A 26,078-nucleotide genomic window follows, 5' to 3' on the forward strand; every position below is an offset into this window, starting at 1 on the left:
AGAGAGGGGAAAAACAAGCAAAAGAAACCCCCCAGGAGAGTTTCATGGAAAGGACAGGCCAGCAGTTAAAAGTTTTGTGGGACTGCCTGATGTAAAATTAGGTGATTTTATCCCAACAGTTGGAGTTGACGTGGGGTGGAGGGACCGGCGGTGGCAGCCGGGCAGAGAGCCAGAGTGGCAAGCAGCGGGCTGGGGTGTGCACGGGGAAGAGGGGCCCCAAAGGGGCTAGAGGTGATGGGAAGGCATGAACGCATCCTGTAAAACGAAGGCTGTCTGCTGGATGCCTGCCAAGGTCCAGAGAGACTGATGGAGATTTTGAGATGCTACATAACTGCTGTTTCAAGAAGAACAATTTATCAGTAGTGGTCTCTCAAAAAAAGTCTGCTTATTGTCACCAGAATCCACTAATGCCCGAGAACCACCTCTCACCACTCCAGCTTGTACCAGTGATGCTGCTGGTTGAGGTTTTCAGCCCAAACCATGGCAGGTTTTTCCATCTTACAGCCTTGGGTGGCTCCACTAGAGAGTCTTCATCACAAGTCCCTTTGGGAAAATCAACTTTGCTCATCCCTGAGTGCAGCAGCTTCTGACTTCTCCTCACATTAGGTCAGCAGAGAGAAGACAAAGCTGGGCTGGGGGCAAGTCATTTCAACATCTGAGAAGTCACCATTCATGCTAACCACCCGGTAGATGGGTAACAAGCAGATGCAGCACATCTGGAGACCAAGCAGCATGATGCTGTAGGGACCCCAATGACCAGGTCACTCCTATGGATGGACAGAAGACTTTATTCTCAAATTCTTTAAAATAAACACTGAAGGCAACTTCCAGGCTGAACAAATATAGCCAGGAGATCACAGAATCATAAAGCAGCCCACATTGGAAGGGACCTCAAAACACCATCTGGTCCAACCTTTTGTGAAAAAGGGAGCCTAGATGAGACTATCTAGCACCCTGTCCAATTCTCAGTGATCGGGACTCTACCAAGGCCCTGGGGAACTTGTTCCAGTGAATGATTGTTCTTACTGTAAAAAATGTCTTTCTTATATTGAGATCATCAGGAAAACGTAAGAGCCACTGGCAGCTAGGAAAGTTTTTCTCTGAAAACTAGGAGATAAAAGCCGAGCAAGAACCTCAACTGATGGAGGAGACTAAGAGGGAACAGAGACATTTGCCATTTTATAGAAGTCTTCTGGAGGCCTCTGTACTTGCTTCTTGCTGGGATTTGTGCAGCTTCAAAAAACCAAAACCAAACCTGACCTGCTGAACTCCCACCCCAGACAGGCTGTGCAGACCTTGGACAGACAAGCAAGGTCCCAGCTTCCCACTTCTCTCCTCACTCATGCTTCGCCAGCTCCTCACCAGAGCCAGCACCGCCGTCCAGCAAGCTAACAGCAAGAAGTAAAGGAGAGAAGGGAAGAAGACGTGCACCACGTGAGGTTTCCTGACCGGAGCTCAGCGGATGCGACCGGTGGGGTGGGAGCAGCAGGAACGCGCAGCCAGGCAGGGGAGAGGGCGGCGATGACTGGCCTGAACTCTGAAAACCACAAAAAAAACTGAAAGGCTTTTGGGATAAAGGCCAGCTTCATTCCCAGGCACAAACAAGCGGCCGTTATGGAGTTGCCTTTTGTTACTGAGGGCCGGAGCACTACAGCCTCCTGAGAGGCAACAGAGCGGGACTCTGCCCCGGAGTTTATTTAAAAACAAGCACAAAATATTTAATGTCACAATAGTGTCTTGTACGATGAATGCAAGCGGTGTTTCTCCACAGAAATGCCATGCTGAAGGCTGCAAAAGCAAACGAAGGCAACCAGAGTGCCCAACCACACGCTTTGGATGGTGTTTGTTTTCCCACACCTATCCTTCCCCTCAAGGGATAGGGCCGGTGGGGGGGTCTCTGCCTCCAGACTGGGTGCCAGGCAGCTGGGGGGCTATTTCTCAGCAATCACAGCCCAGACGGGAATGACCAAGCCCTTTTCCCAGAAAGCAGCCTGAAACATCTTAGCTTTCATTCCTGGCAGGTGGCAAGGATAACGGCCAGCATGGTTTTGGGCTCCGCGTCTGTGAGCAAGTCACCTGTCATCCCCATCCTGAATAGCACATTATCTGCCTTAAAGCCAGAGGAGACTTCACCCCAGCCCAAGCCTCCTCACTATTTAAGCATCAGAGATGGGATTAACTCCTGCTAGCCTGTCCTGGGTGGGAAACTCTTCACTGAAGCAGCATCCACTCCGGGGCTCCACCCAAACTGGCACAACTCTTCATGAGCAAGGCTCCATCTGCCTTTCACATGCCACTTCCCAGCTCGTTTGTATTGCAGCTTTCTCAGGGGTTTTAAAACAAGAAATGCTGTTTGCCATAAACAAAAAACAAAATCAGAGAGGTATAAAACGTAAACCGCAGTGCCTACAGTCATGCTGCTCCATCCAACAGCAGCAGAAGACAACCCTGGGAACAGCCAGAGCTGCAGCAACAGGTACAGCGAGCAAATAATTTCTAGGTGTACCAACATGCCTCCACATCCTTGAGCAACGTTAGTGTGATTTCTAACCCTACGGCACAGTTCTCGGATAAGGCAGCAGTAAGCACGACTGCTAAAGCTGCCACATGTAACCAGCTGCCTGCGAAATCAAGCCGTGAGCTGCAGGACCTGTATCCTGGAGCTGGGGAAGTCACGGGAGGACTCGCAGGGACGGACAGATGCTGTCAATATTGCCTGGAGTCCTCTATCTTCCTTTTGAGATAGAGCCTTTAAACAGAAAGCTTCTGGAAAGAGGGCCAACCAGTCTTAGTTTCACCTCCTCGTTACAGAAAGATTCAGGGTCCTGTCTGAATTCAAAGCAGGAGCACAGCAACCGTGATAGCACCTCTTCACTCCAGAACATCAGGATGTAATGCATCAGAAAAAACAGCAGCAATGGACCAAACATCATCCCCCCCTTCCCTGATACAACCAGGGCACGTGCTGCTTTGGGCTGCGGGGACCTCCTAAAGCTTTAGCCACATGGAAAGCCCCCAAAGATCAGACCCAGGGGACCAACAGTCAGTGAGCACGTCACTCTGGATGGTGCGAGGTGGGAAAGAAAAAAAAAAAAAGCAGCCAAGAGACCAGCTTAGCTCCCAGCTCACATGGATGATACCTCCACGGAGGGCCCTTTGCCTCCAGGCCAGGTAGGAAGCGGGATGCTCAGTTCTGGGAGCAGGGAAGGGAGAGAAAAAGGAAGTATTCAATGTCAGTACTTGCTCTGGCATTAAAGCAGCATAGCTGGTGCCTGCAGGGTTGTAAAACCCATGTCCTGTCCCTGCTGAGAAGTAAAAAAACAAGTAGAAAAGACAGACTTAAAAAGAAAATGAAATAATGAAAAACAAATAAAAGGAGGAACAAGCACAGCAGAGTCCCTCTAAAACAAGCAGGGAGCGGGGCCAGCCCTGGCCAGCCTTCCTCCCGTGCCCCCCCATCCCCATCAGAGATGCTGTGGAGCTCCAGGCATGGCCATTCCCAGGCAGCACCCTACCTCTCCCCCCATTTCGCTCCTCTCCCAGCAGCTTTAACTCATTAAGCTAATGGAAGCCAGTCTCTTCCCCCAGGTCACCATGGCAATGTTTCCAAAAGACAAAACAGAGGGGGAAAAAAAAAAAAAAAGGAAAAAAAGAAAAAGAAAAACCCCCAGCACCACACCATGCTTCCCAGGAAGCCCAGGCGGCTCTCCCAGGCGGCTCTCCAAGCCGTGCCTGCCCTCTCTGCAGGATGCGCTTTAAAAAGGGGCCGAGAGCAGAGGGAAGAGAGATTTTCGTGTTTACTCTCCCGACAGACAGGCTCCCGGGGGGAGACTCTGCACATCCAAGAGTTTTGCAAGCCTCGGCAGGAGGGAGGGCGGGCTGCGGTGCCTACCCTGCCGTGGCTCCTGGCCTGGAGAGGCTGAACATCACGGGGCTCACCACCACCCCTGCTGCAGGGAAGGGTGGGACCATCAGACAGTGGTGGGAGGGAGACTCCTTCCTACGCCACACCACGAAGCCTGGAAGAATACCCTCTCTGTACCAAGAAGTCCAGACTACGATATGCTTCCTTGTGACTTGGGTACAAGATACAGGCAGGGAGTGGAAGGTCCCTCCAGGACGGGGGTGGGAGTGGGAAAGGGGTGGCTGCACCAGCCAGCCAGCGAGGGACGGTCTCCTGGACATTTTTGTCTAGCTGCCCAGTAGAATTGGCCCAGCAGAGCCAACAGTGCTTTCTTGGAAGTGGGGCTAGAGAGAAGGGGCAGAAAAAGAGAGGGTCTGTTGGAAAACGACAACTAGGAAGCCCCTCCATTCCCCTCCACCCCCTTTCCGAACAAAAACATTGCTGCTCTGTGGCTGCTAATGACTTCCAGATGCAGCAACAGTCTCACAAAGCATGGAGAGCTCTCCTGAGGCTGCATGGCTCACATGGGGAGATGAAAGGCTGTACATGCTGCCCTTGTCTGCAAGAACAAGGCAAGAAGGAAGCAAAGGACACCCCTCTGTCAGAAAAGCAAAGGGGAGGTGGAGAAAACCCCAAGCAATGTCCTTGTGTGTGCACACCCATACCCAAACAGACTCCACACAGAGATGCCACAGTCAGATTTCTTCTCTTCTGCCTACGTGGGAAACGCTGGAAGGAGGCTTTAGATTCCTAACGTCAGCGTGCCTGAGAGCTGGGAGGAGGTCTGCTGCACATCTCCAGCACTGGGATGGACAATGGTGACGCAGCACAGGAGACCCAGGCTGGACGGGCCAGCCCATCCTCTGCTGCCCCAGCCCACAACACTTTTGGACATCTCTATGTGTCCTGGGGTCTCACCCACTGACAGAGCCCAAATCCCGCTGGAGGATTTCTTGTGGACTCTGCGTGCCTAAACATGTGACAGGTTTTCAGAGGAAAACTGTCAAAGCTACAGGTTTAAACAGCTCTGAAGGGCAAGCAGCCACCTTTGGCACAGGTCCCCAGTGGCAGAGCCAACGGGAGTGGACAAGGGAGGAGGACAACTACATTATTTGTAGTTGGATAGATCTGAACCCAAAATAACCCGATGGCACCAATTTATGGCCTTAAGTCATAACCAATTTTAGTCTGCCAAGTAAATGAATCTTAGGAGCTGGTCACAATGAAGGTAGACTGAATTACAGCTAAATACAAGTTGCAATACAAATTGTACAAAAAACAATACAAAAAAAAAAGATTGTTTGTATTGTCAGCTATACGGTGTAAGCCAGATACTTAGAGGGAAGTACTGACAAAGTGTTTCACCTCAAAACTACTCTTTTAAAAAGAATTCCACTATTATTGAAGGAGTTGATCTGAAAGCGATTAGAGGAAAATCTAGAACCAGTAAATATCAGCCTTTTTTTTTTTTCCCTTATGGGATTAAATAATTAAATTGTCCTTAACTGTAAATAAGTTTATTTCCAAGAGAGAAAAATGCATGTACTTCTATTTAAAAAACAAAATCCACATATATATTATTTTTTAAATAATCCATTTTGCTCACTGTAGCTCAAGGCCAAATGCAAACCTTGGTTTCCACTCCCAAGCACGCAAGCCTGGCCACAGCTCGTGTCTCTACTGGTAAACCATCCCGACACACAGAGCCTTGAAGAAGTAGAGCACAAATGGGTGAGAGAAGAACCCAGTGCTGAGCCAGCTGTGTGCATCCGCAGGGATTGCTGCGGCCCCTCACACCAAAACAGAAGGTGGTAAAAGCCCACCAGTGTTTATTACAGGACCTAGAGCCCAGGACTCTTGGGCTGTTCTCTAGCCCTTTCACAATAAGTTTAGCAAAAGGTTAGCTGTTGAATCTAATCCCACAATATACAGAAGTTGGCGCCACCTTTGCAAGATGCCTAATATTTCTGGAGGGATGGGGACAAGGGTGGGAACATGAAGAGAAACCAAGAACTCCTCGTTGCTCACGGCAGGTCCGTGCTCACTGTGGCACTGCTGGCTTCCACAGCCTGTGCACCACACCAGAGCTCAGTGCAACCCCCTCTGCAACAAAAAACACCACTGCTTTTTGTCCAAGGCAGTTCTGAAAGGACTAATTAAGAAAAAGCTGCTCTTATGGATAGAAGGGACAGCTCCTCCGTGACTGCCTGGCCAACACAAGTCAGTCTGGATGATGTGTTGGGATGCTCTGCACTGCTGGGCACATCTGGGACCCACGGCAAGATTGGCTGAAGCATCCTCATATGCCGTAGGTACAGCGTCCCTCAGGCAGGCGTCCCAATCCCTACCCATGTACACACTGCCACTTGGCAGTCCCTCCTCTCCGCAAGGGTCAGACCCCGCTGAGGCCTGAGCCTCACAACAGTACTTCCAAAAATCCCGAGGACAGACAGCGATGGACGCTGCGCTGACTTCAAGGACAAGCATGCAGACGCGATTGCAGTTCAACTCCGTTGTGTGCTGATTTGTGAGAAAAATTTCAAAGCAGCCCTCTGCTTTCTGGCCCATTTCTTCCAGCTCAGTCTGCGTAAAAAGCAGCTTGAACTCATTTCCAGGGCAGAAATTATTATCCTGGATTGTACTTGTACAGAGCAGGAGGGTGAAGGGAGTCTGTGATTCACCTCGTTAGAGAGCCTGTGCTCCCGTCAGCCAGTCTCCCACCCAGCGCTACCGCGGCACACCGCGTCACAGGCACGCTCACCGCCTTAAAATTAGCCCAAAGCCACTGCTGCCCCCAGCTGTTCCCCCCTTGTCTCCCACAGGCTTTGCTTCCTGACCTGCCTGGGAGCCGGACCCACAATCATCAGCCTGGTTGCTAGGGAAAAAAAAAACCAAAAATAAAAAAAGCCTGTTACCTTTCTATCGGGGCAGCGATACCCAGCAGGACGGTGGAAAAAGGGAGTGGCAGCAGCAGCCTCAGTGGCCAAGTTTAACCCGCCACTGCATGCCTGTCCGAAACATTACACCCTTCCCAAGGTGCCGCCGTGCTCCGGGGAGGAGACACTGGCCAGCAGAGGATTTACTAATAAAACATGAAAAAACTAAAGAGCAAACCCATCCCCCTCCTCACCTCCAAAGCTACACGGAAAACCGCACCCCAGCTCTGGATGCCTTTGGGCTCTTCCTCGCCGCTGGCCCTGCTCCAAGGGACAAGCTAATTAGAGCCGCGGGTTGTGTCGCCCTGTCACTTGCTGTGAGCAGCTGGACGCAGATTTCCTATTTTGGATCTGGCGGGCAAGAGCGAAGCCGAGACCATCCGGCTGCCGCGCTCCGCTCCTCGCCGGGCAGCTTCAGGGAAAGCAGGAGAAGGGCGGGCAGCGGCAATAAGCGCCCGGAGATGCTCCCAGCGCACAGGCAGCCCAGCAAAGGGCGAAATGGGAAATCCATGGGTGGGGATTTAACAAGAGACGAGTTTTTTTTCCCCACCCTGCTGAAAGCATTTCACCCACAACAGCTGGCTCTGGGTATCAGATAACCAAATACTTGAAGGATGGGGATCCTGGCTTTCCCCTGTCCCATTATCTTCATTATCATCTCACCAAGATGGGGCAAAAGCAGTCCAGTGTCACCTGCCTCTTCAGGATCACCAGGGGCTCTTAAAACCAGTGACACCACAGCACCAACTTATTATGGAGAGATCAGACTGCTCCTGTTTGTACCGGTATCTGCAGAGATGGACCAGCTCAGCCTTTTCCCATGGGCTCTCATAATTCATTGAATCAGAGTTCTGTTTTTTTTAAAAATGGTACTTTATGTGTAGGGTCGATAAATACCTAAGAAGTGGTTCACCAGGTGTTAGCATCCAACTTATCAATGCCTCTAGCTATCTTGAAGGATGTTTTCTGACCTGCTATCAACACCTTGCCTGGCCTCCAGACACGCAGAGCACTTCAGACGCAGTGTTATGCAAGGGCAAGAGGCAAGAAGGATTTTAGTTTTTCAACTACAAATAAAGCAAATAAATGCATATTAGACCATAAGCCTAGCTCAGATGAAGAGCAAGTATCTTCCTTTATAGTGACAAAAGCATGAAACTACAGTGCTCCAGCTATCTCCATCCCTGGTACCGCCTGGCCTTTACAGCACTGAAGCAGTTAACTGGAGTGTTGGGTCCACAGCCAAAATGGAAGTGCCAAAAGCCAAGACTGCAACAAGTGGTTAGGGTATCAGATGGTTTGGGAGCCGTGCTGAGGAAAAGCCCACGAACAAGAGCTCATTTAATACCCTCCCAAGCCAGCCCACAAGACGACTCGTTGGATGCAGTGCCAATGTGCCGAGGGGGCAGTACCGCTTGCAGGAAACCCCAGCCCCAGGAGCTCCCCCCTCGCAGGCTGGATGGGTGAGTGGGGGAATGGTTGCCTGTGCCTGCGGGGGCTGCGAGAGCAGCTGCCTGCGGCCGTCCAGCTGCAGGGGAAGCTGAGAGCAAGGACTGCTCGTCTCCTCTTGCGTGGCCGGACCCTTTCCGTCCCAAGCAGCTCTCCCCTTCGCCAGCAGCAAACTCTGCAGTGGGGCCCAGAGGAAGCCCAATCCATGAACAGGAGCTGCAACCTAGAGCTCTGAGTGTCAGCTTGCCGTGGTGAAAACCTGCCTTATTTCTGAGGAGAGATTAAGCCCTGCAGCAGGCTGAAGGCAAATAAGCATCAGGCCTGGTACCCTGGTAGTTGCCCTGCTGCTCCCCACATCCTCCTTCCCCCACTTCCCTGTTGCCATCAAATCCCACGCACCAACCAGCTGTGTTAATTATTTTTTCTCTCCTGTAACATACAGACACCCTGGGAAAACAGTCTTTACAAAACAGCTTTAACTTTGGGGCAGAGGAAAGGAGACAGAGAAACCAGGAGACACCAAAGTGCTGCTTTCCCACTCCCCCTCCTCACCAAGTACAAACCCCATGGCACAAGTTTTCCTCCTCTGACAGTTTTTATTGCTTCCCCCTGTCCTGCAGCACTGCGGCAAAGCCTGGCCAGCCTTTAAAAGGCTTCTGACAGATCCCGGGACCAGCGCTCCGTGCCAGACACCAAAAAGTGGCTTGCAAGGGGGGCAGGGGTGGAAAACCCAGCTCTGGAGGCCAACCCCCAAGAGCTTCCCGCTCCCGAAGCAGGAACATCGTGTGTATGTGTATGTTGGATGTCAAAGGAGAAAAAGGAGGGAGTATTGGTTGGGGGGGGGGAGGGGGAAGGGAAAAAAAAGGAAAAGCAAAAAGAAATCCCAGCCTTCAGACTCCAGAGGGCTGGCTGGGAGAGGCAGCAGCTGAAAGAAATGCTCTGCTGTTATTACTGCATGGAAATTACAGCCGCCAGAAGGAATCCAGGCTGATCTGTTGCTGAATATAACTCTAAAAAGACAGCCAGCATCAAATCATGGGCCGTTCATGAGCATCAGAAAGCCAGCACGGTGGTGGGACCCGTGGTTTGTTCCCTTCTAAATAGCAAAGGCCAAGGACAAAGACAAAACAAAGAGGGGTGGAAGAGCAAAAGATGCCCAACAGGCGGGAGGGGAGGACTCAACCCCCGCGCTCCAAGTCCCCCGGGCTTTGGGAGAAATGTGTTAACTAGGGAGATATCAGTTGTTGGCCCCCAGAAGAAAGAGGATGTTTAGGCTGGTTCCTGGGAAGGAGAGAGTTTAACTTCTCAAGTTCCCTTTTCTCTTTTAAAAATTGAAAATCTACAAAGGGGAAATGCTGTAAATACAGCTCTGGGTGTGAGGCAGGGGAGGGGAGACAGCGAGAGAGGAAAACCCACTCTATTTATAGCAGGAGCATCTACTCTAACCAGGCACAGCCAGGGAGAGGGCTCAGGCATGCCGTTTCATGGGCAAGCATGGAAAACCAAAGGAAAACCCTTTCCAGAAGGTAATTTCAGCTACAGGTGAGAACAGGACATTGGATCAGACAGGTCCTGGCCCCAGCTCCAGCAGCTTGCACTCCAAGCCGGCCCCTGCCTGGCAGCCAGCTCCCCCTGCAAGCTGCTCCCCCTCGTCCGTGAGGGATTGTTGGAGAACAGGGCAAAAATAGGGGTTTTCATCTTCCAGCAAGCCAGCATGCTGTCAAATTAATACAAATCATGCTAAGCTTAACCATAACACACAGAGGCTCCACCTGCCCCTCCTGGAGAACATGAGTCACAAGCTCGACGAGCTTCACTTTCCACTGCCAGCCGCTCCGTCGGCTACTTTTATATCCCTTTGGATAGGAAACGAGACACACTTCCAAGACGTCCCCGCTCTTCCCAAACATGCTCTGGGGAAGACTGCAGCAGAGAACGGCACCGGAGAAAACCCGCTATGCTGTGACATGTGTTTTTGCACTTTTAGCCACCGTGACTTTGGATTCTGCACTTGGGCCACAGCCAACATTTAGTGAACGCTTTGACTGGCACGGCAGGGGATATTTTGGGGAGTATGGGGGGAGCGGGAGGTATTTTTAGTCTGACCTCCTTGCTGCTCACCCAGAGGTTTCTGCCCTGCTTTTGGGCACACCACAGTCCACCCTGGGGCATGCCGCCCACGCAGCGGTGCCAGCACCCCCAGACCTACTTACCGACGTAGAAGGTGTTGGGGGCCTGCTTGTCCCCCAGCTGCAGGTAGAGAATATTGGTCGTCTGCGAGTCATGCCGGAGCCACAGGGCCACTCCCAGGATGATGCCTCCGGCCAGCTGGGGAGAAAGCAGAGGGAAGCAGGGGTTATCCACTGCTATGGCCACGCCGGACCTGGAGCAGCCGTTTTCAGGCGGGAGCAGGAGGCTTGCTTTTCACCTTTCTCCAAATTCGTATTTACTCCTTTCACGTACAAGAACATCCTTCCTAACCATCGTTCCACCCCTGCAATGTGCTTTGCACCTCATATCATGTGAGCCACGTGATCTTCCCTGCTTTATGAGAAGACCCCTCATTCTGGGGATGGGCAAAGCCCTTTTCAGTTCTGCAGGTGATTTCTTTCCTAAGAGCTATTTTATTACTCTGTTAAAATGGAAGGCTCAGCATTACCCAAGAAGCACGAGATGTGTGACTGAGGCTCTTAGGAGAGCTTTTCAACAGAAGTTAGGATCAGCACCAATTACTCCCTTTTCCCAAGGGGCTGTTATCACCCCATTTCGTTTCTCTGTGATGTACACAGGGTTTTGTTTGATCTGCTGAGAACTGGATAGGAAGGATGGGGAGACTGTGGCTCAGAAAGCATGGGGACCACCAGTTTTTCCCTCTGCTCCCAGTCTCATGTGCACATGATTTCCCATCCAGGGTCAGGCTTCCAGTCTGAGCAGACCTAGTGGGACAGAGCTTTCTGCACCCCCAAAAGCTGCTCTGCCTCAGGGGAGACTTGTCCAACCAACACTACACCAAAAGGCAGTAAAACTGCGAGTAATGCAGAGCAAGAGCAGAGACATCGTGGCTTTGAACTGCTGCTGCACCCACTCATAGGGGATCCAAAACTCCTCCAACCCCCCCAAAACACACTCTTCACAATGTCCACATCTTGACATTTAGCATGGTGTTTAAGAGTACACAGATGACTAAGAAACCACACTCAGTGGGACTTGGTAACATTTCCAGCAGCATCTTTATGTTATATGCCATTACTCCCCTCCCCATGGGTCTCGGGGATGTCCCACATCAGGAGGGCACAGACAAGGATTCGCACCAGCTGCCCTCACAGCATCGCTTTGATTCATATCTAGTCTTCTTCCAAGGTGTCCCATGAGCACGGGAACCCCTGTGGACATCACGTCCACTGCTCGGTTCACTGCCCATTTAATTTCATAACGCGACAGAAAAATAGAAACCGTAACCCAGGTCCCCGTGGGTGGGCTGTGAGCTGGGACCGCGCTCTCCCGCTCCCCTGGCATGTACGGCTTTCCTTAACATCCTAATACAGGGATTGAAGCAGAGCAAAGCCTCGGTTCAGGCCAAGGCACAATCATACCGCTTTTGGAGGCTACCATGAAGATGCTCAACAGAGCTGAGCAGCTCTGCGAGCCCACGAGGCTGAAACCACTGCCTCGCCCATGTTGTTGTCCAGCAGAAGAGCGGAGCACTCACACACGCACGTGCGCACACAGACACGCACGACAGAGCCCCCAGGACAAGGACAAAAACGTGCTTCAAACATGGGAGGAGATGTTCTGCGTATGGAGCTTCAACCCAGCTTACCACTGGAATATTTATGTCCAAATAATGGGATGTTTTATGACTGACTTCCTCACTGTTTTCTCTTTCAGGGAGGGGCTGGGAATGGAAGCGGAGGTTGGGTGCAAATCAGGGGCACTGCAGCAGAGAAGTGTCACTGAGAGGAACTCAAGCCAGAGCATTTCCAGCAGGACTTGCTGTGTTCTCCATGACACCCCCCCTTCCATTTAAAACCATGAGAGAGAGGGGGAAAAAAAATAGAGACACATGTAAAAAAAAAAACAAACAAAAAAACAAACAAAAAAACAACAAAACACTTAAGAATTCAATAGCACCTGTTCAAATGCCAATTTCATTTTGAGTGTCCTAAATCCTCGAAGTTATTCATCTTAAAAAAGGGGCAATAACTACCAAAGGTACAGAAGCAGAAACAATTTTTTTCAAAAGGGTCTGAGTCAGGTCAACTACAGGCACGAGAGGCACCATGAAGGTCACATTAAAAAAAACAGAGACTTTGTTCAGTGAAAGTGCGAAGTCTCCAGCTGTGCAAGCGCAGCAGAGCCTTGGTGAACACAGGAGGACTGGGACCTGCAAGAGAGGCTGTAGAGGGGAGCCCAGCTTTGCCTCTCAGGAGGTCAGCTAGTGGTTTTCCTCCTTGCTCATTTCTGCAAATCCCAGCCAAGAGATTTTTACAGGGGTGCCGTCAAAGCTGGGGCACAAACACACAATTTGTGCAAAGCTCACAGGGCAAGCTGAGCTCGGGGCTTTTCCACTTACCAGAGGGAGAAAATCCCCACCAACTCCCTGAAGAGGGAGGGAAGATTTTACAAGTCTTTCTCCAATTTGCCACCAAAATAATCAGCTTTTAACACTTCTCCCACAGCAACCAATGCAACTTCCCCACCGGCGCGGTCCCTCATCCCTCTTGCGCTTGGGAGAGCCTGAGGTTCTCCAAACACGGGCTAGGGAGAAAAGTCACAAAAGCTGGTCTGTGCTCAAATCCAGCTCCAAATAAGGCAGCTCATGGCTTCTCAGAAAGTTACTCAAATCCAGACTGGCATGGCTTGTTCATTGTCTGAGGACATAACGAAGCCCATGCTTATCCTCTTGGGAGAAGGAGAATGTCCCCAAATTAATCAGTGCCACTCTTAAAGTAAAGGTCTCTCAGCGGCACCCAGGGGAGAAGAGACCCTGAGGAAGATTGGGGGTCCTGTGCTGGCTGGGAGAGGTGAAGAAAAGACTGCAGCCCTTTGTGGTTTGGTTTTCCCTCTGCAAGGAAACATTGCTCTGCCCCAGCACATCACCCTCCGCGGTACCCACCCCAGCACCCCCTGCCACCCACGGCGAGGCTGGGGGCACACCAGCGCGAGGAGCGGCAGCTGCTTTCCAATCAAATTTGCCCCCAAACGCCCGACACAGAACTGAAAGCAGGCACGCTATCCTCAAAATATTTCTTAATCATTTGGGAACGTCAGTTGAAGGGATAGCTGACTCATCAAAGCCACCCCAGTGGTGAGGTCTGCCTACAGCTGAACCATCTCCAGATGTTCCCAGTGTCAGCCCCAATGCACCTCAGGAACACCCCACATCCATCTGTCCGTCCGTCCCTCCCGCATCGCCTGACTCCATTTGCTTTTTTAACAGAGCACAGAGAACCTCTGAATGTAAGTTTTAATCCAACAGCAGCTGGATTTCTTAACAGAAAGCAACGTTCGCTTACTAATGAAAACAGGGTTTAGGCTACGATGAGTAAATTTTTCCATGAAAACCATACATCCTTCCATCACCAGGAAGCTCAGAACATAATTAAGCCATCTTTCTTCCCAAAGGAAAGACGACAAGAGGGAGAAAACCTCACTGGCTTGCCACAGTAACCCTGCTTCCACTCCACTGTGCTTGGGATAATTTCATTTTTAACACAACTTGTTCCAGATATAAGCTCGGTATTTTCTTCCTGCCCCATCCTACAATCGCTGCTGTTTGCCATCACCAGAGCCAGAAAAGCTCCAGCCACCAATGGCAGCATCACACTGGTCTCCGGGCTGCATATCCTCATACATGAAATATCCCCCTTTTTTTTCCCCTGTAGGTATCCGTGATCTCGTGCAGGTTACCTCATTGCTCTGTGCTTCTCCAGCTAGTGAGTCGGTAACGTTTCAGAGGCTGGGGCCATCACTCGTTGCAGATATACCCCAAGTGCCCAGCACAGTTCCCCATTTAAATTTTTGGGGACTGCTTTAGTGAAAGCAATAATCTAAAAGCCGCAACCTCCTCAACGCCAGCACTGCATCACTCTTAGATCTGCTTTCCACAAGCCGACTTCCCCAGGCCAGCCCTTTCCCTGCTGACACGAAGGTGCTTGCAGAGGTGGATGCTGCTGAAACAAGCAACTGCTCAGACTCCGACTCAGAGCATCCAGATACTTTTCCAGCATTTTAAGTGCTACTAACTTTCTCAGCTACTTTTACACTTGCACTTCCCTTTGCCGTGGACTGTTTTAAGTTCTCATTCTGCTACCTTCCCCTACCTGCGCTTTTGTATGCCTTTGTTTAAATAAAAAAAAAAAAATCCCACAGACATACCTCACCAAATCCCAAAAGAAAACAACCCCTCCATGAAAATAACACCTCCTCCATCTTCCTTGCCCCTTCAAAAATCCACTGCGAGCCTAGTGGGGCACCCAGTCCACAGCACAGTATCCCCGCTGCATCACTAGTGCTGCCCAGGATGGGGCTGACCCCGGAGATCGCGCCCCAGGCAGCCAGCCGGCACAGCAGAGGTGGCGCGGCAGGCTCCAGCGTTTCCTCTTTACCGCTATTTTCCAGCTTCCAGAGATTTATTGCTTCTTCCACAGACAGCCAGACTTTTCCAGCTGGATCCTGCCTGCCCAAAGCTTGCTTTTCGCAGGGATGCCATTCCCGCTTAGCACGGCGGGGGGAAGCCCCCATCGGATGCTGCCTAGGGGAGAGAAAAGGCAGCCCCCCTGCCCCCTGAGAGGTACCCCACGTGACGGGGTATCACCGTCTGAGCATCGCCATGATGGCGGGTGTGCAGCCCCAGTTTGCTGCCCCATCCACTGTGCATGCAGTGGGGCTCCCTCCTGGATTGAGCCTCACCGACCGATATGCCGTTCACCCTAAAGTTTCCCAGATCCAGCTGTGGGGCAAGGGAACAAGCCCGTCTTTCACAGCTTAGTCACTCCTCCCCTCCACAAGAAATTCCAATGATTTAGGGGTGAAAGGAACAGCCCCGTTCCCCCCTTTAATGCAGGGCACCCCATATCTGAGCTGCCCCCACCTTCGCCTGCTGCTCCCCAGACACTTGCGTACGCCAGGACGTGCATCACCCCCAGTCCCTTCCGCTGCCCCCAGCCCTCTTCCTTCTGCTCCCTTCCCTCTGTCCCTCTACAAAATAGGTTTCCTGGAGGGGAGGAGGAGGAAGGAGTCCTGGCTATAGGGCGGCTTGCCGGGCATGTCAAAGCGAAGCAGACATCCTGCAGCTCAAGCCAGTGGAGGAGGGAAGCGGAGGTGCCAGCAGTTGCACAATGATGTATTTTTAGCGGCGTCGCTTCCCGCAGCCACGGCCGGTCCTGCCACCAGGACGCTGCTTCCCAACCTGCACGAGCCCGAGTGCCAGGAGAAGCTCCTGCCTTGCTGCAAAAACGCTGGCGGCGGAGCCCATGCCGCGACGCCTGTGAAATGCCACAGTTACTTACAAGAAGCAGGATGCTGCCAAGAAAGCTTAACCAATTTCAGCTGGTTTATGATTCAGGTAGATGATTAGAGATTTTTAACAGGTCTCCATGCTGCACAGGCTTGTGGCTTCCCTTACACCGCCTGGAAGCTGAGCCCTTTGAGGGGGCGGCACCCACACCCCCCTCGGGGAGCCCAAGCAGGGGTCCCCATGGCTCCTCTCCAGCACAACCTGCAAAGCAGCTGAGATGGAGTAAAACTGAATCCCCCTCCTTTTAGGCGTGGGGAACTGGGTCACATAAGGACAAAATGACTTGCCAAGGCTGAAGCATCTTGCCACGCAAGAAGCCCCTCACACGGCCAGGAATGCATTGCAAATTTGGGGTTGAATGCTTTGCTCCCAGGTCATTTGTGGGTCTCTAGGTGGAGCAGCAGATATCATAGTCTCCAATATGTGCAGAGTAAATAACGAAACATCATTTTGTCACTGCACCTAGCATGAGTGGGGGAAAAAGCGACGGGCTAGAGATTTATAACTTGATGGAAATTACTTTTGGAAGGGCAATACAAGCCCTTGCAAGATGCGTGCTATGACCTTACAGGTTTTGCACTACCACCTCGAGGACCGAGGTGAGGAGCACACGACAGCTGGTGGCAGGCACGCACGTACAGGCAGCGCCGAGCCTGCCCGCACCCTACACCTTGCTTTCTGGAAAGCAGAAGTTGAATTTCTTTTCCCCTGCAAATAGATGCGCCCTGCGGAAGCGCTGAAAGGGCTCGGGGTGCAGCAGGGGCCTGACAGCTGAATGGCAGCCCACGAACACAGGAACTTTGATGTTGCAACAGTCTTCATGTTATGATGGCGGGACTTCACGACAATAATTCACTTAAAATTTTAAGGTGAGAAGCACTACAGACCGCCCCTGTGCTGCTTGTCGGGGTGGACTGTGGGATGCCCCAGAGTACCAACATGTCAGGATCTCCGCAAGACTTTTTCGGGAGTTGTAAGCAGGGGAAGTGACTTAAATCAGACACACACAGTTACAGTTTGACAGCCACACAAACATAAAAGCTTCTCTGCTGAGCTCGGCACAGACACTTGCAAACCACAGCAACAGACAGGACTCTTCTTGGAAAGCGCAGGCGAGGTTTTTCCGCTGCCTTCCACAGCAGTCGCGCTCGACGGCTGCCAAAGGCCAGGCTGAAAGCTTGCAGGCAAGGCCTGCCTGGGAATTGCAGAAAGGGCGTCTGCAAGGAGCCCGGTGTTCTGCAGGCAAGAGGAATAAGGCAGCCTGCAGCCCGTGCTCCGCGCCCAGCAGCGCAGCCGCCGCCACCTTCCAGAAGCAGCTATTAATAGAACTGCCGGCCAGGGTGAAATTCTCCGCTGGTGCCTATAGTTACCAGCCCCACAACACTGCAGGGCTTTTCAAAACAAGCTCCAGAGGAACACTCCCAGAGGAGCAGCACGCGAGAGGCCAAATAAAGCTTGATGGATGGGAGGAGAGCGGGAATCCAGCACCAAAATCCAGGAGCAGGGTCCTCCGACGGGGAGCACCGAGCCTGCAGGCTGCTCCCCGCCTGCCGCAGCCTGATCCCCACTGCAGACAGAAGTATCACTATACATTGACATCTACCAACAGGGTTTAATTTGCCCTCAGCGGAGAGGAAAACAATTTCAGATATTGCTTTAAGATTAGTTTGGCCCCATACTTAAGCATTTAACTACAATGGTAATACAACTGCTTTTCCTTTTTAATAATACAGTGAAAGGCACTTGCACAGTACAGGATCAAAGTGTTTCTCAAGGCATCATTTGTGGGTCAATGCTCTTGCAGGAGATAGGCATTACAGTGGTTGATAGCAGAATAACTCAGGAAAACAGAGCAATCCCCCCTCCAGCCACCAGCGATGCTCCCTCCTTGCGACTGCAGCCCAGCCCATTAACCGAAATTGGGTACCCCTGCAGGGCAGGGCACTGGTCTTTTCAAAAGACCTGCTTAAATAACCTTCTGCATGCAGAGACTTCAGAAGAGGTTTTGTAGGTGATGGCAGGTCTGTGTTCACTTGACAGAGCACCCAGAAGCACATCCCAGAGAGCCATCAGCAGGAAAACTTGGGTCCAGGTACTAAGCCTACTAAGAAAACCTCTCCCTTGCCCTTCAGAGACAGGTATTAACTAGCTGCAGGGTCAAACACACATGGAAATACACTTGCCTGTACATCATCCCAGGATACCGAACCCAAAGTCGGTGGAAGATGCTGGGCCTGCATTACATCGTTGCTGCTCGCAAGGCTCTCTGCGACTCCCAGGGAGAGCAATAACCAAACCCCACACTCCGCAGCGGAGCGGCCTGCTAGCCGCTATCACTAATAGCATTTCAGCAGTGCGCAGTGCAAGCCTGCACCCGAAATAAAATACAAGCCACTTTGTGAATCCAGGGAGTCATTTCAAACCTGTGCTTCAGAGCTGCGTGCCACAGGAACAACCAGCTCTTCCATTCTCTGTTTAAACCTGTGAATAGCAGTACCCAGCTGCCCTCCTCGTCACAGCAAGAGGGTCATGAGGTGTTCAGCAGAGTTGTCACCATGGGACCACCACCACAGAGAGCTGCCACCTCCCTCCACCATCACCAAAGCCAAATCTTTGTGAATGCTTTGCGGACTCCAGGGGACAGCCAACAGATTTTCCAGCGTTGCACATGAAAATACTTGACCCCTTCCCTTCCAGCCACCACTGTAGAGACAGACTTTCACTTCCACCTTCCATCAGCTCTTGCCCTTCCTCCCCTTTGCACCCCAACTGCGCCACATCCCCTCAACACAAGCAAGAGAGAAAGAGTTACATGCTGCCTGGAAAATGGCATGAGGAGCAAGCTCTGCCTTTTAATTAGACACCTCTCTGGTAGGGCAGTCAGCGGTGCTCTAGACCTGGAAGGCTGCCACGGGCTGTATCAGCTAATAAGCTGGGCGATCCTTCTCCGAGCAAGCCAATTTCTCCTTGGTTATGTTTAATTACATTTTAAAATAGCTCTCTGGCTTCCTTTGGCCTCTCCAGGGACTCTTTCCAGCGGTGGTCAGTTCAGCCCCATGAGCTGTGCTCTGCTATCGGATTCGGATAATTCAGGAGAGCAGTTGAAGTCTGGCCGTCTACTGAGAGTGGGATGGAGAAGCAGCTCCACCCTGCCTCGTGCCCAGCCCAGCCTCGCTCCAGGCCGCAGGCTGAGCTGGGACTGCCCATCGCACCGGTCAAACCACGCAGTAACGGGTACCACCAACGCAGCACGACGCAGCGTCTGCCAAACTTCGGGCTCTGCCTCCTGCTTGTTTTCATCAACAGCACCCGACCTTGGCTGGGTGCAAGGCAAATGATAAGCAAATGAGCGTGAGGAGGCCAGCAGCCCTTGCATGCTAACCAGCTGGCAGGACCACAGGGCTGCAAATGCCCTGTCTTGCACCTCTCTGGGGTCAGAGCCGGGGTCCCGACACGGCCACTCTGCAGCAAGGGTGCTTGGCACCACGTCCAGCCTTTAAATGCCACCCCATAAAACGGACCTTCACGCTACAGTGGCGACCAAGGCATCCCTCCCCAGCTGGGGATGCAAGGTTGGCTGCGAACCGTGTTCACTTGGTGGTAAACCTAAAATTCTTCTCGACTACTGGTTTAAAAAACAACACAAAAGGGCTTGAAAACTGTAAGACCTGGTGTTCAAGCATGCTTCAGCTGGCCAGCAGCGCAGAAAGCCTCATTAATTCTAACGAAGCCGAGGCTCCCCACCTGCACAAGAGGTGGTCCGAAGGGACTGGCCGCAGGCAAGCCCCGCGCTGGGAGGTGTTCTGGGGAGCCGGTGGGTCCCAGCTCACAGACACCCCTCCTTGGGAGGAGCTGGAGCATCTCCCACCAATACTCGCAGTGAGCAGGCATCAGGCTCCCTCCAAGGGGTAGGGTAAGGCACCAGAAGTCCTAACAGGGAAATTAAATGGACCAGCTATTCCCCTCGGAAGCAAAATGCCCATTCATAAAAGATAAGCTGTTTTGCAAACGCACACCGAGGTGAGCAAGCAAGCTCGCTCAGGAGCGGTGGCTGTGCAAAGCCCCCTGCATCCTTCCTGCCGCCCAGGAGACCCTTCCTCCCTCGCATCCACACCCGGCGGCTTCTGCGACAAGAATGGCAGGAAATTGGGACCAGAAGGGAAGAAAAAGCCCCAGCGTAAGCATGATAACTCGGAAGGAACAACACTTCAGAGGAGAGCCTACCCGCCTCCGTCCTGCCATTTTAAGGATGGAGGAAGAGGTTAAAAAAAAAAAATACTCAGGACTGTCCAGCATTCATCTTGCAACTGGCAACGCACCAAGTATCAATTAACACCGTTGTCGTCAGAGCTAGTCATCTCTCCCTTGGTCAGTGTTGTACCCAGAAACAAGGCAAAGAGGCCTGAAATCAGGCCAGATTTGACAGTGCTTGCTCCCACAAAGCCATAAGTCCTACACCTCCCAGAAGCAGGGACGCCCCAGGAGCTTCACCGCACACCCCTGGGGAGAAGGCATCAGGCAGAGGCTCCAGCTGGGCAGAGTAGCTCCCAGTGCCAAGGCAGGGTTTGCTCTGGAAGGCACCGCTCCCCTCCCCACCTCTCCAGCCCTCCTTGCTGCGTTCGCTGTTACAAGCGAACATTTAAGAAAAAACCCAAATTCCTCATCAAGAGAGCGGAGTGTCAGACAAGAGGCGCATCCTGACCACACAGCCAGCGCTCAGCAAGCAGTGCCTTGCCTCCGTGGGGAGGGGCTGGGCTTGCTTGCGAAAAAACAAGGATTTTGGGGAATGGAAAACAGCCTACTTAAAAAAACCAGCCTACTTAAAAAAAACAGCCTGCTTGGGCACATTTTGTTGCTCCCAGGCGCAGGAGCGGGGAAAGAGCGTTTCTTGCCACACCAGCCCCTCGCTGCCGGAGGCTGTTTCTAACCGGGACAAACCCGGTTTGCAGGGAAACTGGGATACGCCGCTTTTTGCTAAATTAGCCGCATGTCTGGATGGATTATTTCATGAGAAACTTTCTCAAGAAAGGCAACCTCTCCAGCCTGGGTAAAATTTGCATCCTAAAATAACTTCCCAGGCGGCGGAGGCAGCGGTCCCCAGCTTGGGCACGACCCAAAGGCAGGCGTGAGGCCGGCGCCCAGGGCGGTGCCAGGGGCGCCGAGCCCCGTCCGCTCCCTGCCCGCTCTCGGGGCCGGGAGAGCAAAACCAGCCTCGATCGCCCGTATTTTTTTTGAACACCCTCTCCCCTCCGGCTCCTCTGCGGCGGACGGCTGGACCAGCGCCTCTCCTCCCTCCGCCGGGCAGCATCCCTCCCTCCCTCCCTCCCCGGCTGGCTGAGAAACGCCGCTTTCCGCGGCGCAGACCCCCAGCAACAGGGGGTTGGGGAGCGGCAGCCCCCGGCGGGGACGCCGGCCTTCCGCTCGGAAAGGAGGCGTATAAACGTCTCGCTCTCTATATCTCGATATAAAAATATATATCAATAGATACGCATGTGCAAATAAATAAATACATATATGCATGCATAAAAAAAAAAAGCCAAGGATAAGCAGACACCCACTCCCCCCAAAAAAGCAACCCCTAAGGCATATCCCAGGCAGCAAGTCTTAATACTGGGCGGAGGGGGGGGCGAGAAAGAGGCGCAGGCAGACGAGCCATATTGGAGCCCCATTATTTAAAGCGCTGGGGTGGCTCAGCCCCCTCCCAGCCCCCCGCCGCTGCCCCGGGGCTCACCCAGAAGATGAAGTTGAAGATGAAGAGGAGGTATTTGATGCACTTGGTGCAGCCTTCCACCCCCATGGCGGCGCGGGCGAGGACGCGGCGGCGGCGGCGGCGGCGGCGGCGGCGGCGGCGGCGGCGGCGGCTCCCCTCGCTCTGCGGCCGGGCTGGGGCGGCGGCGGCGCGGGCGGAGAGAGCCCGCCCCGCCCCGCCCCCGCGCCCCGCCCCGGCCCCGCCCTGGCCCCGCCCCGCTCCGGGAACGGGAGGTCGGCACACACCGACCCCCACCCCTTCCCGAAACCTGGCGCCGTCTGCTGCTTTTTCCCTTTTTCTTCCCCGCCTTTCTTCCTTTTTCCTTTTCTCTTCCCCCCTTTTTTCCTTTTCTCTTTCCCGCCTTTTAATTTTTTTCTTTTTTCCTTTTTTCCTTTTTTCTTTTTTCCTTTTTTCTCTTTTCCTTTTATTTCCCTTTTTCTTTCTTTTTTCCTTTTTTCTTTTTTCCTTTTTTCTTTTTTCCTTCCCCCCATTTTTTCTTTTTCCTTTTTTCTTTTTTTCTTTTTCCTTTTTTTCTTTTTCCTTTTTTTCTTTTTCCTTTTTTCTTTTTCCTTTTTTCTTTTTCCTTTTTTCCTTTTTTCCTTTTTTTTTCTTTTTTTCTTTTTTTCCTTTTTTCTTTTTCCTTTTTTTCGTTTTTCCTTTTTTCTTTTTTTCTTTTTTCGTTTTTCCTTTTTTCTTTTTTTTTCCTTTTTCCCCCTTTTTTCCTTTTTCTTTTTTCTTTTTTCCTTTTTTTTCTGTTTGTGTGTGTTTGTTGGTTTTCCCCTTTTTCTCCTCTTTTTCCCCACCCACCGGGGGCAGCTCACAACAAAGAGTTTCCTACACACGACTGGCAGCCACGGGGAGGGGTGTTGGGGGGCTGTGGCACCACCATCTCCTAAACCTGAACACCATCTCTTAAACCTCACTACTGTTTCCTAAACCTCACCAGGCAGCCCAAGGTGCAGCAGGATTTGTATTTCTATATACAGAAGTTTTAGGGTGCGTCCATGACGGGACCCCCCCCCCCCAAAAAAAAACCAAACCAAACCAAAACAAAAACGAAAAAAGAGAAAAGGATTTTTACATTAAAACTCACAGTTTGAAATTCAGAGAAGCATTTTGTCATGGTTTAACCCCAACCAGCAACTAAGTCCCACACAGCTGCTCGCTCACTCCCCCCCGGGTGGATGGGGCAGAGAATCAGAAGAGTAAAAGTGAGAAAACTCGTGGGTTGAGATAAAGACAGTTTAATTAGTAACGCAAAAGCCATGCGCACAAGCAAAGCAAGGAATTCATTCACTACTTCCCATCAGCAGGCAGGCGTTCAGCCATCTCTGCTGCACTGCTTCTTGCAAGGCTTGACCTCCATTGATTCAGGTGGTTCCTGCTATAGTGATTCCCATAACTTGCAACTCAGATCCTGGGTTACAACGATTTAAAGGCGTTTCTCTTGCAATCTCCACCCTGGTCCCTTTGGACCAGACCATTGGTTCAACATTGCAATGAACTCCTCCCCTTGCCACTGTTACAGGATGTCCTTACCCATGGCTGCAGTCCCTCCAGGGGAGTACCTGCCCTGTTGTGGGCTTATCCATGGCCACACACTTTGAGGTGCTCCAGCATGACCTCATTCACAGCCACTGATGCTTCAAGGTGTACCTGCTGCAGCATGGACTTATCCACAGCTACAGATGCTTTGAGGTGTACCTTCTCCAGTGTGGACTTACTTACCCTTGGGCCACAATCCCTTCAGATGTATACCTGCTGTGGCACAGAGATAACCATGGCCACAGACACTTCTCTCTGGCGTGGGCTCATCCACAGCCACAGATGCTTCAGAGTGTCCTGCTCCCGCGTGGACTCATCCACAGGTTACATTCCCTTTGACTGGAGTTCGTACTGGAGTTCCAGCCTGTCTGGGGCACAGAAACAGCAGCGATGCCCTGGCCATCTGCCAGCCCAGGCACATGGCTGTTGCTGTTATCAAAATGTTCCCTGGGACAGCAGAGTAAGATTATAAGCAGTACAGCAAGCAGCGAAAGCAAAAAACAGCCACTAACGAGCCCTAGACTCTAATATACAGTGTGGCAAGCAAGGCCCATGGCAAGCACAGGAGTCTGTTAATTAATAGCTAAACAGCAATAACAGCTACAAAACTGATCTAGCACATTCCAATCAAACCTGTCGTTATCTTGAACCCTTCAAGCCCCACATTGGGCGCCACAAAGGACTGTCATGGTTTAACACCGGCCAGCAACTAAGCACCACACAGCCACTCGCTCACTCCCCTGCAGTGGGATGGGGGAGGGAATTGGAAGAGTAAAAGTGAGAAAACTTGTGGGTTGAGATAAAGACAGTTCAACAGGTAAAGTGAAACCCACACACGCAAGCAAAGCCAAACAAGGAATTCATTCACTACTTGCCATCGGCAGGCAGGTGTTCAGCCATCTCCAGGAAAGCAGGGCTCCATCACACGTTAACGGTTACTTGGGAAGACAAACGTCATCGCTCCAAATGTCCATCCTTCCTTCTTCTTCCCCCAGCTTTATATGCTGAGCATGACGTCATATGGTGTGGAATATCCCTTTGGTCAGTTGGGGTCAGCTGTCCCGGCTGTGTCCCCTCCCAACTTCTTGTGCCCCCCCAGCCTACTCACTGGTGAAAAAGAAAAGGCCTTGACTCTGCGGAAGCACTGCTCAGCAATGACGAAAACATCCCTGTGTTATCAGCACTGTTTTCAGCACAAATCCAAAACATAGCCCCATACTAGCTACTATGAAGAAAATTAACTCTATTCCAGACAAAACCAGCACACATTTCCTTATTAATTTCCCCCTCCTATCTTATCCTAAGCTCTGATCTGCTGAACACTTTTAGCCTAAGCTTGTGGCTTTATTACTGCAAGCAATTCCATCAGGTTCAGTAGAACCACGCAGGATGTTCTCCCTTGGTTACTGGGTTGCATGAGCATCTGGGGGGGCTTCAGGGCTGCCCACCAAAGAGATTTGGGTCATACGTGTTGACAGTTCAAGTAAGCCTCACATTATGGCTTAGAAATTTTAGTTAAATTTTGGTTAAAGAAACCCGAAGTTGGGCAACAGAAGCACGATGAAATTTCCCAGTCTTGTGGCCTAAAACCACTTTGGCCCACTTGCTCATCCCTAGAAATATAAATTGTTCTCACCCCACATTATGCTTCCAGCAAGCTCATTCGCTTCTTCTAAGGGCAGGACGGTAAGTCACATCATCAGAGCGTAAGAGGACTTCTGGTAAAGACAGCAGCGAGCAGCTCCAGCAAAGGTCGGGACCTTACCATGCTAAATATGAACTCAGCACCTGCCTGCAGCGTCGTATGTGGAAACCTGCCCTCCTTCTGCCTGGGCACTTTCCTCTAGCGAAAGCATTTCAGGGAGCAGCTTCTGAGCCAAACATTTTCACACTCCCTGGAGTCTTCCCTGCCATGTATCCCGTAAGCATGAGTGTGCTGTTAGGTAAGCACACATGTATGCTGAAAATGAGGCAACTTGTTCCAAAATTATCCCATTGCCCTCAGGGATGAGTTGGTCCAGGGCTCCGTCGTGTTCATCAAACCCTTCTTTGCCCCTCAGTAACAGCCCACAGCGCTCTGGGGATGAATAGAAGTTGGCCCCGTTCCCCAGTGACTTATGCTGAGTACATCCCCGATTGCGGGCTTGCAATGGATGCATAAACGCTTTGTCTCTAAGCCACATTCACTCATCCAGCCTTACCAACTAAGCCAGAGGTTCATGAGGCTCTTTATGCATGTCACTGCTACCCCAAATTATCAGCACGAGCCATCTGGTTATAGCAATAGCTGTAATCCTGTGCGGCTCCTGCTCCTCAATGCAAAGGATAACAGCAGGATCCCGAAGCTGCTCACTCACGTAGCATCCCACAACATCTTTTTTTCCACATCTTCATCCTTTCCAGCTATAAATATGAAAACAAAAATATCCCTCCCCCCCAACCTAATGGAGAGGTTGAAGATAGGAGGTTACATGAACCGAGGAGCCTCTTGTGCACTTAGGTGGCTGTTTCCAGAAAAGCTCTCGGAGGTGCCGCTTGGAGAGTCTGTGCGAGGGAGAGGAAGGAACCAGCTGCAAACTGATAAGGCCTTTGGCAGCAGTGGTCCCACTGGCTATTAAGGAAAATGACTCTCAAATCAACTTTTGTGCACTGGAGAGCAGGCAATCCCAGCTGCAATCACTGCCACAAAGTTGGCATTGAAACTACTTCCAGGGAGCTCAAGATTGCTTTTTTTTTTCGGTCACTGTTGCTTTTCTTTTCTTGCTTTCTGCCTTTTTTCTCTCTTCTGTCGAGAAGTGAAAAAAAATGGAAAATAAGAAATAAACCTTTTCAGTCCTGTTCCTGGGACCTTCCTTCAGGCTGTGTTGGAGCCACGTGCTGCCCAGGGCTCAGGTACAGCTGTGGCTCTGGCAGGGGGAGCAGGGGCACAGCCCCACCATCTCCTGCATCAAGTAGCTCCCAGTTACAGTCTAAACT

At 51.6% G+C, this 26,078-nt stretch overlaps 1 protein-coding gene across 1 annotated transcript in view; it reads right to left on the reverse strand.

Moving 5' to 3' along the window:
• Window positions 1–21,668, reverse strand: part of CD81 (CD81 molecule) — a 34,795-nt gene extending 13,127 nt beyond the window's left edge. Inside the window, exons 1-2 of the mRNA XM_087745761.1 lie at window positions 21,540–21,668; window positions 10,503–10,617 (exon numbers count right to left, since the gene is read on the reverse strand). Coding sequence (XP_087601887.1) covers window positions 10,503–10,617; window positions 21,540–21,605 — 181 coding nt within the window. The 5' untranslated portion in view covers window positions 21,606–21,668. The remainder of the gene's footprint in view (window positions 1–10,502; window positions 10,618–21,539) is intronic.
• Between the last annotated feature and the right edge of the window lie 4,410 nt (window positions 21,669–26,078).

The sequence above is a fragment of the Nipponia nippon genome, unplaced genomic scaffold (genome assembly GCF_047370975.1).
Source record: "Nipponia nippon isolate SJK-2023a ecotype South Korea unplaced genomic scaffold, ASM4737097v1 scaffold_10, whole genome shotgun sequence".
Lineage (NCBI taxonomy): Eukaryota > Metazoa > Chordata > Aves > Pelecaniformes > Threskiornithidae > Nipponia > Nipponia nippon.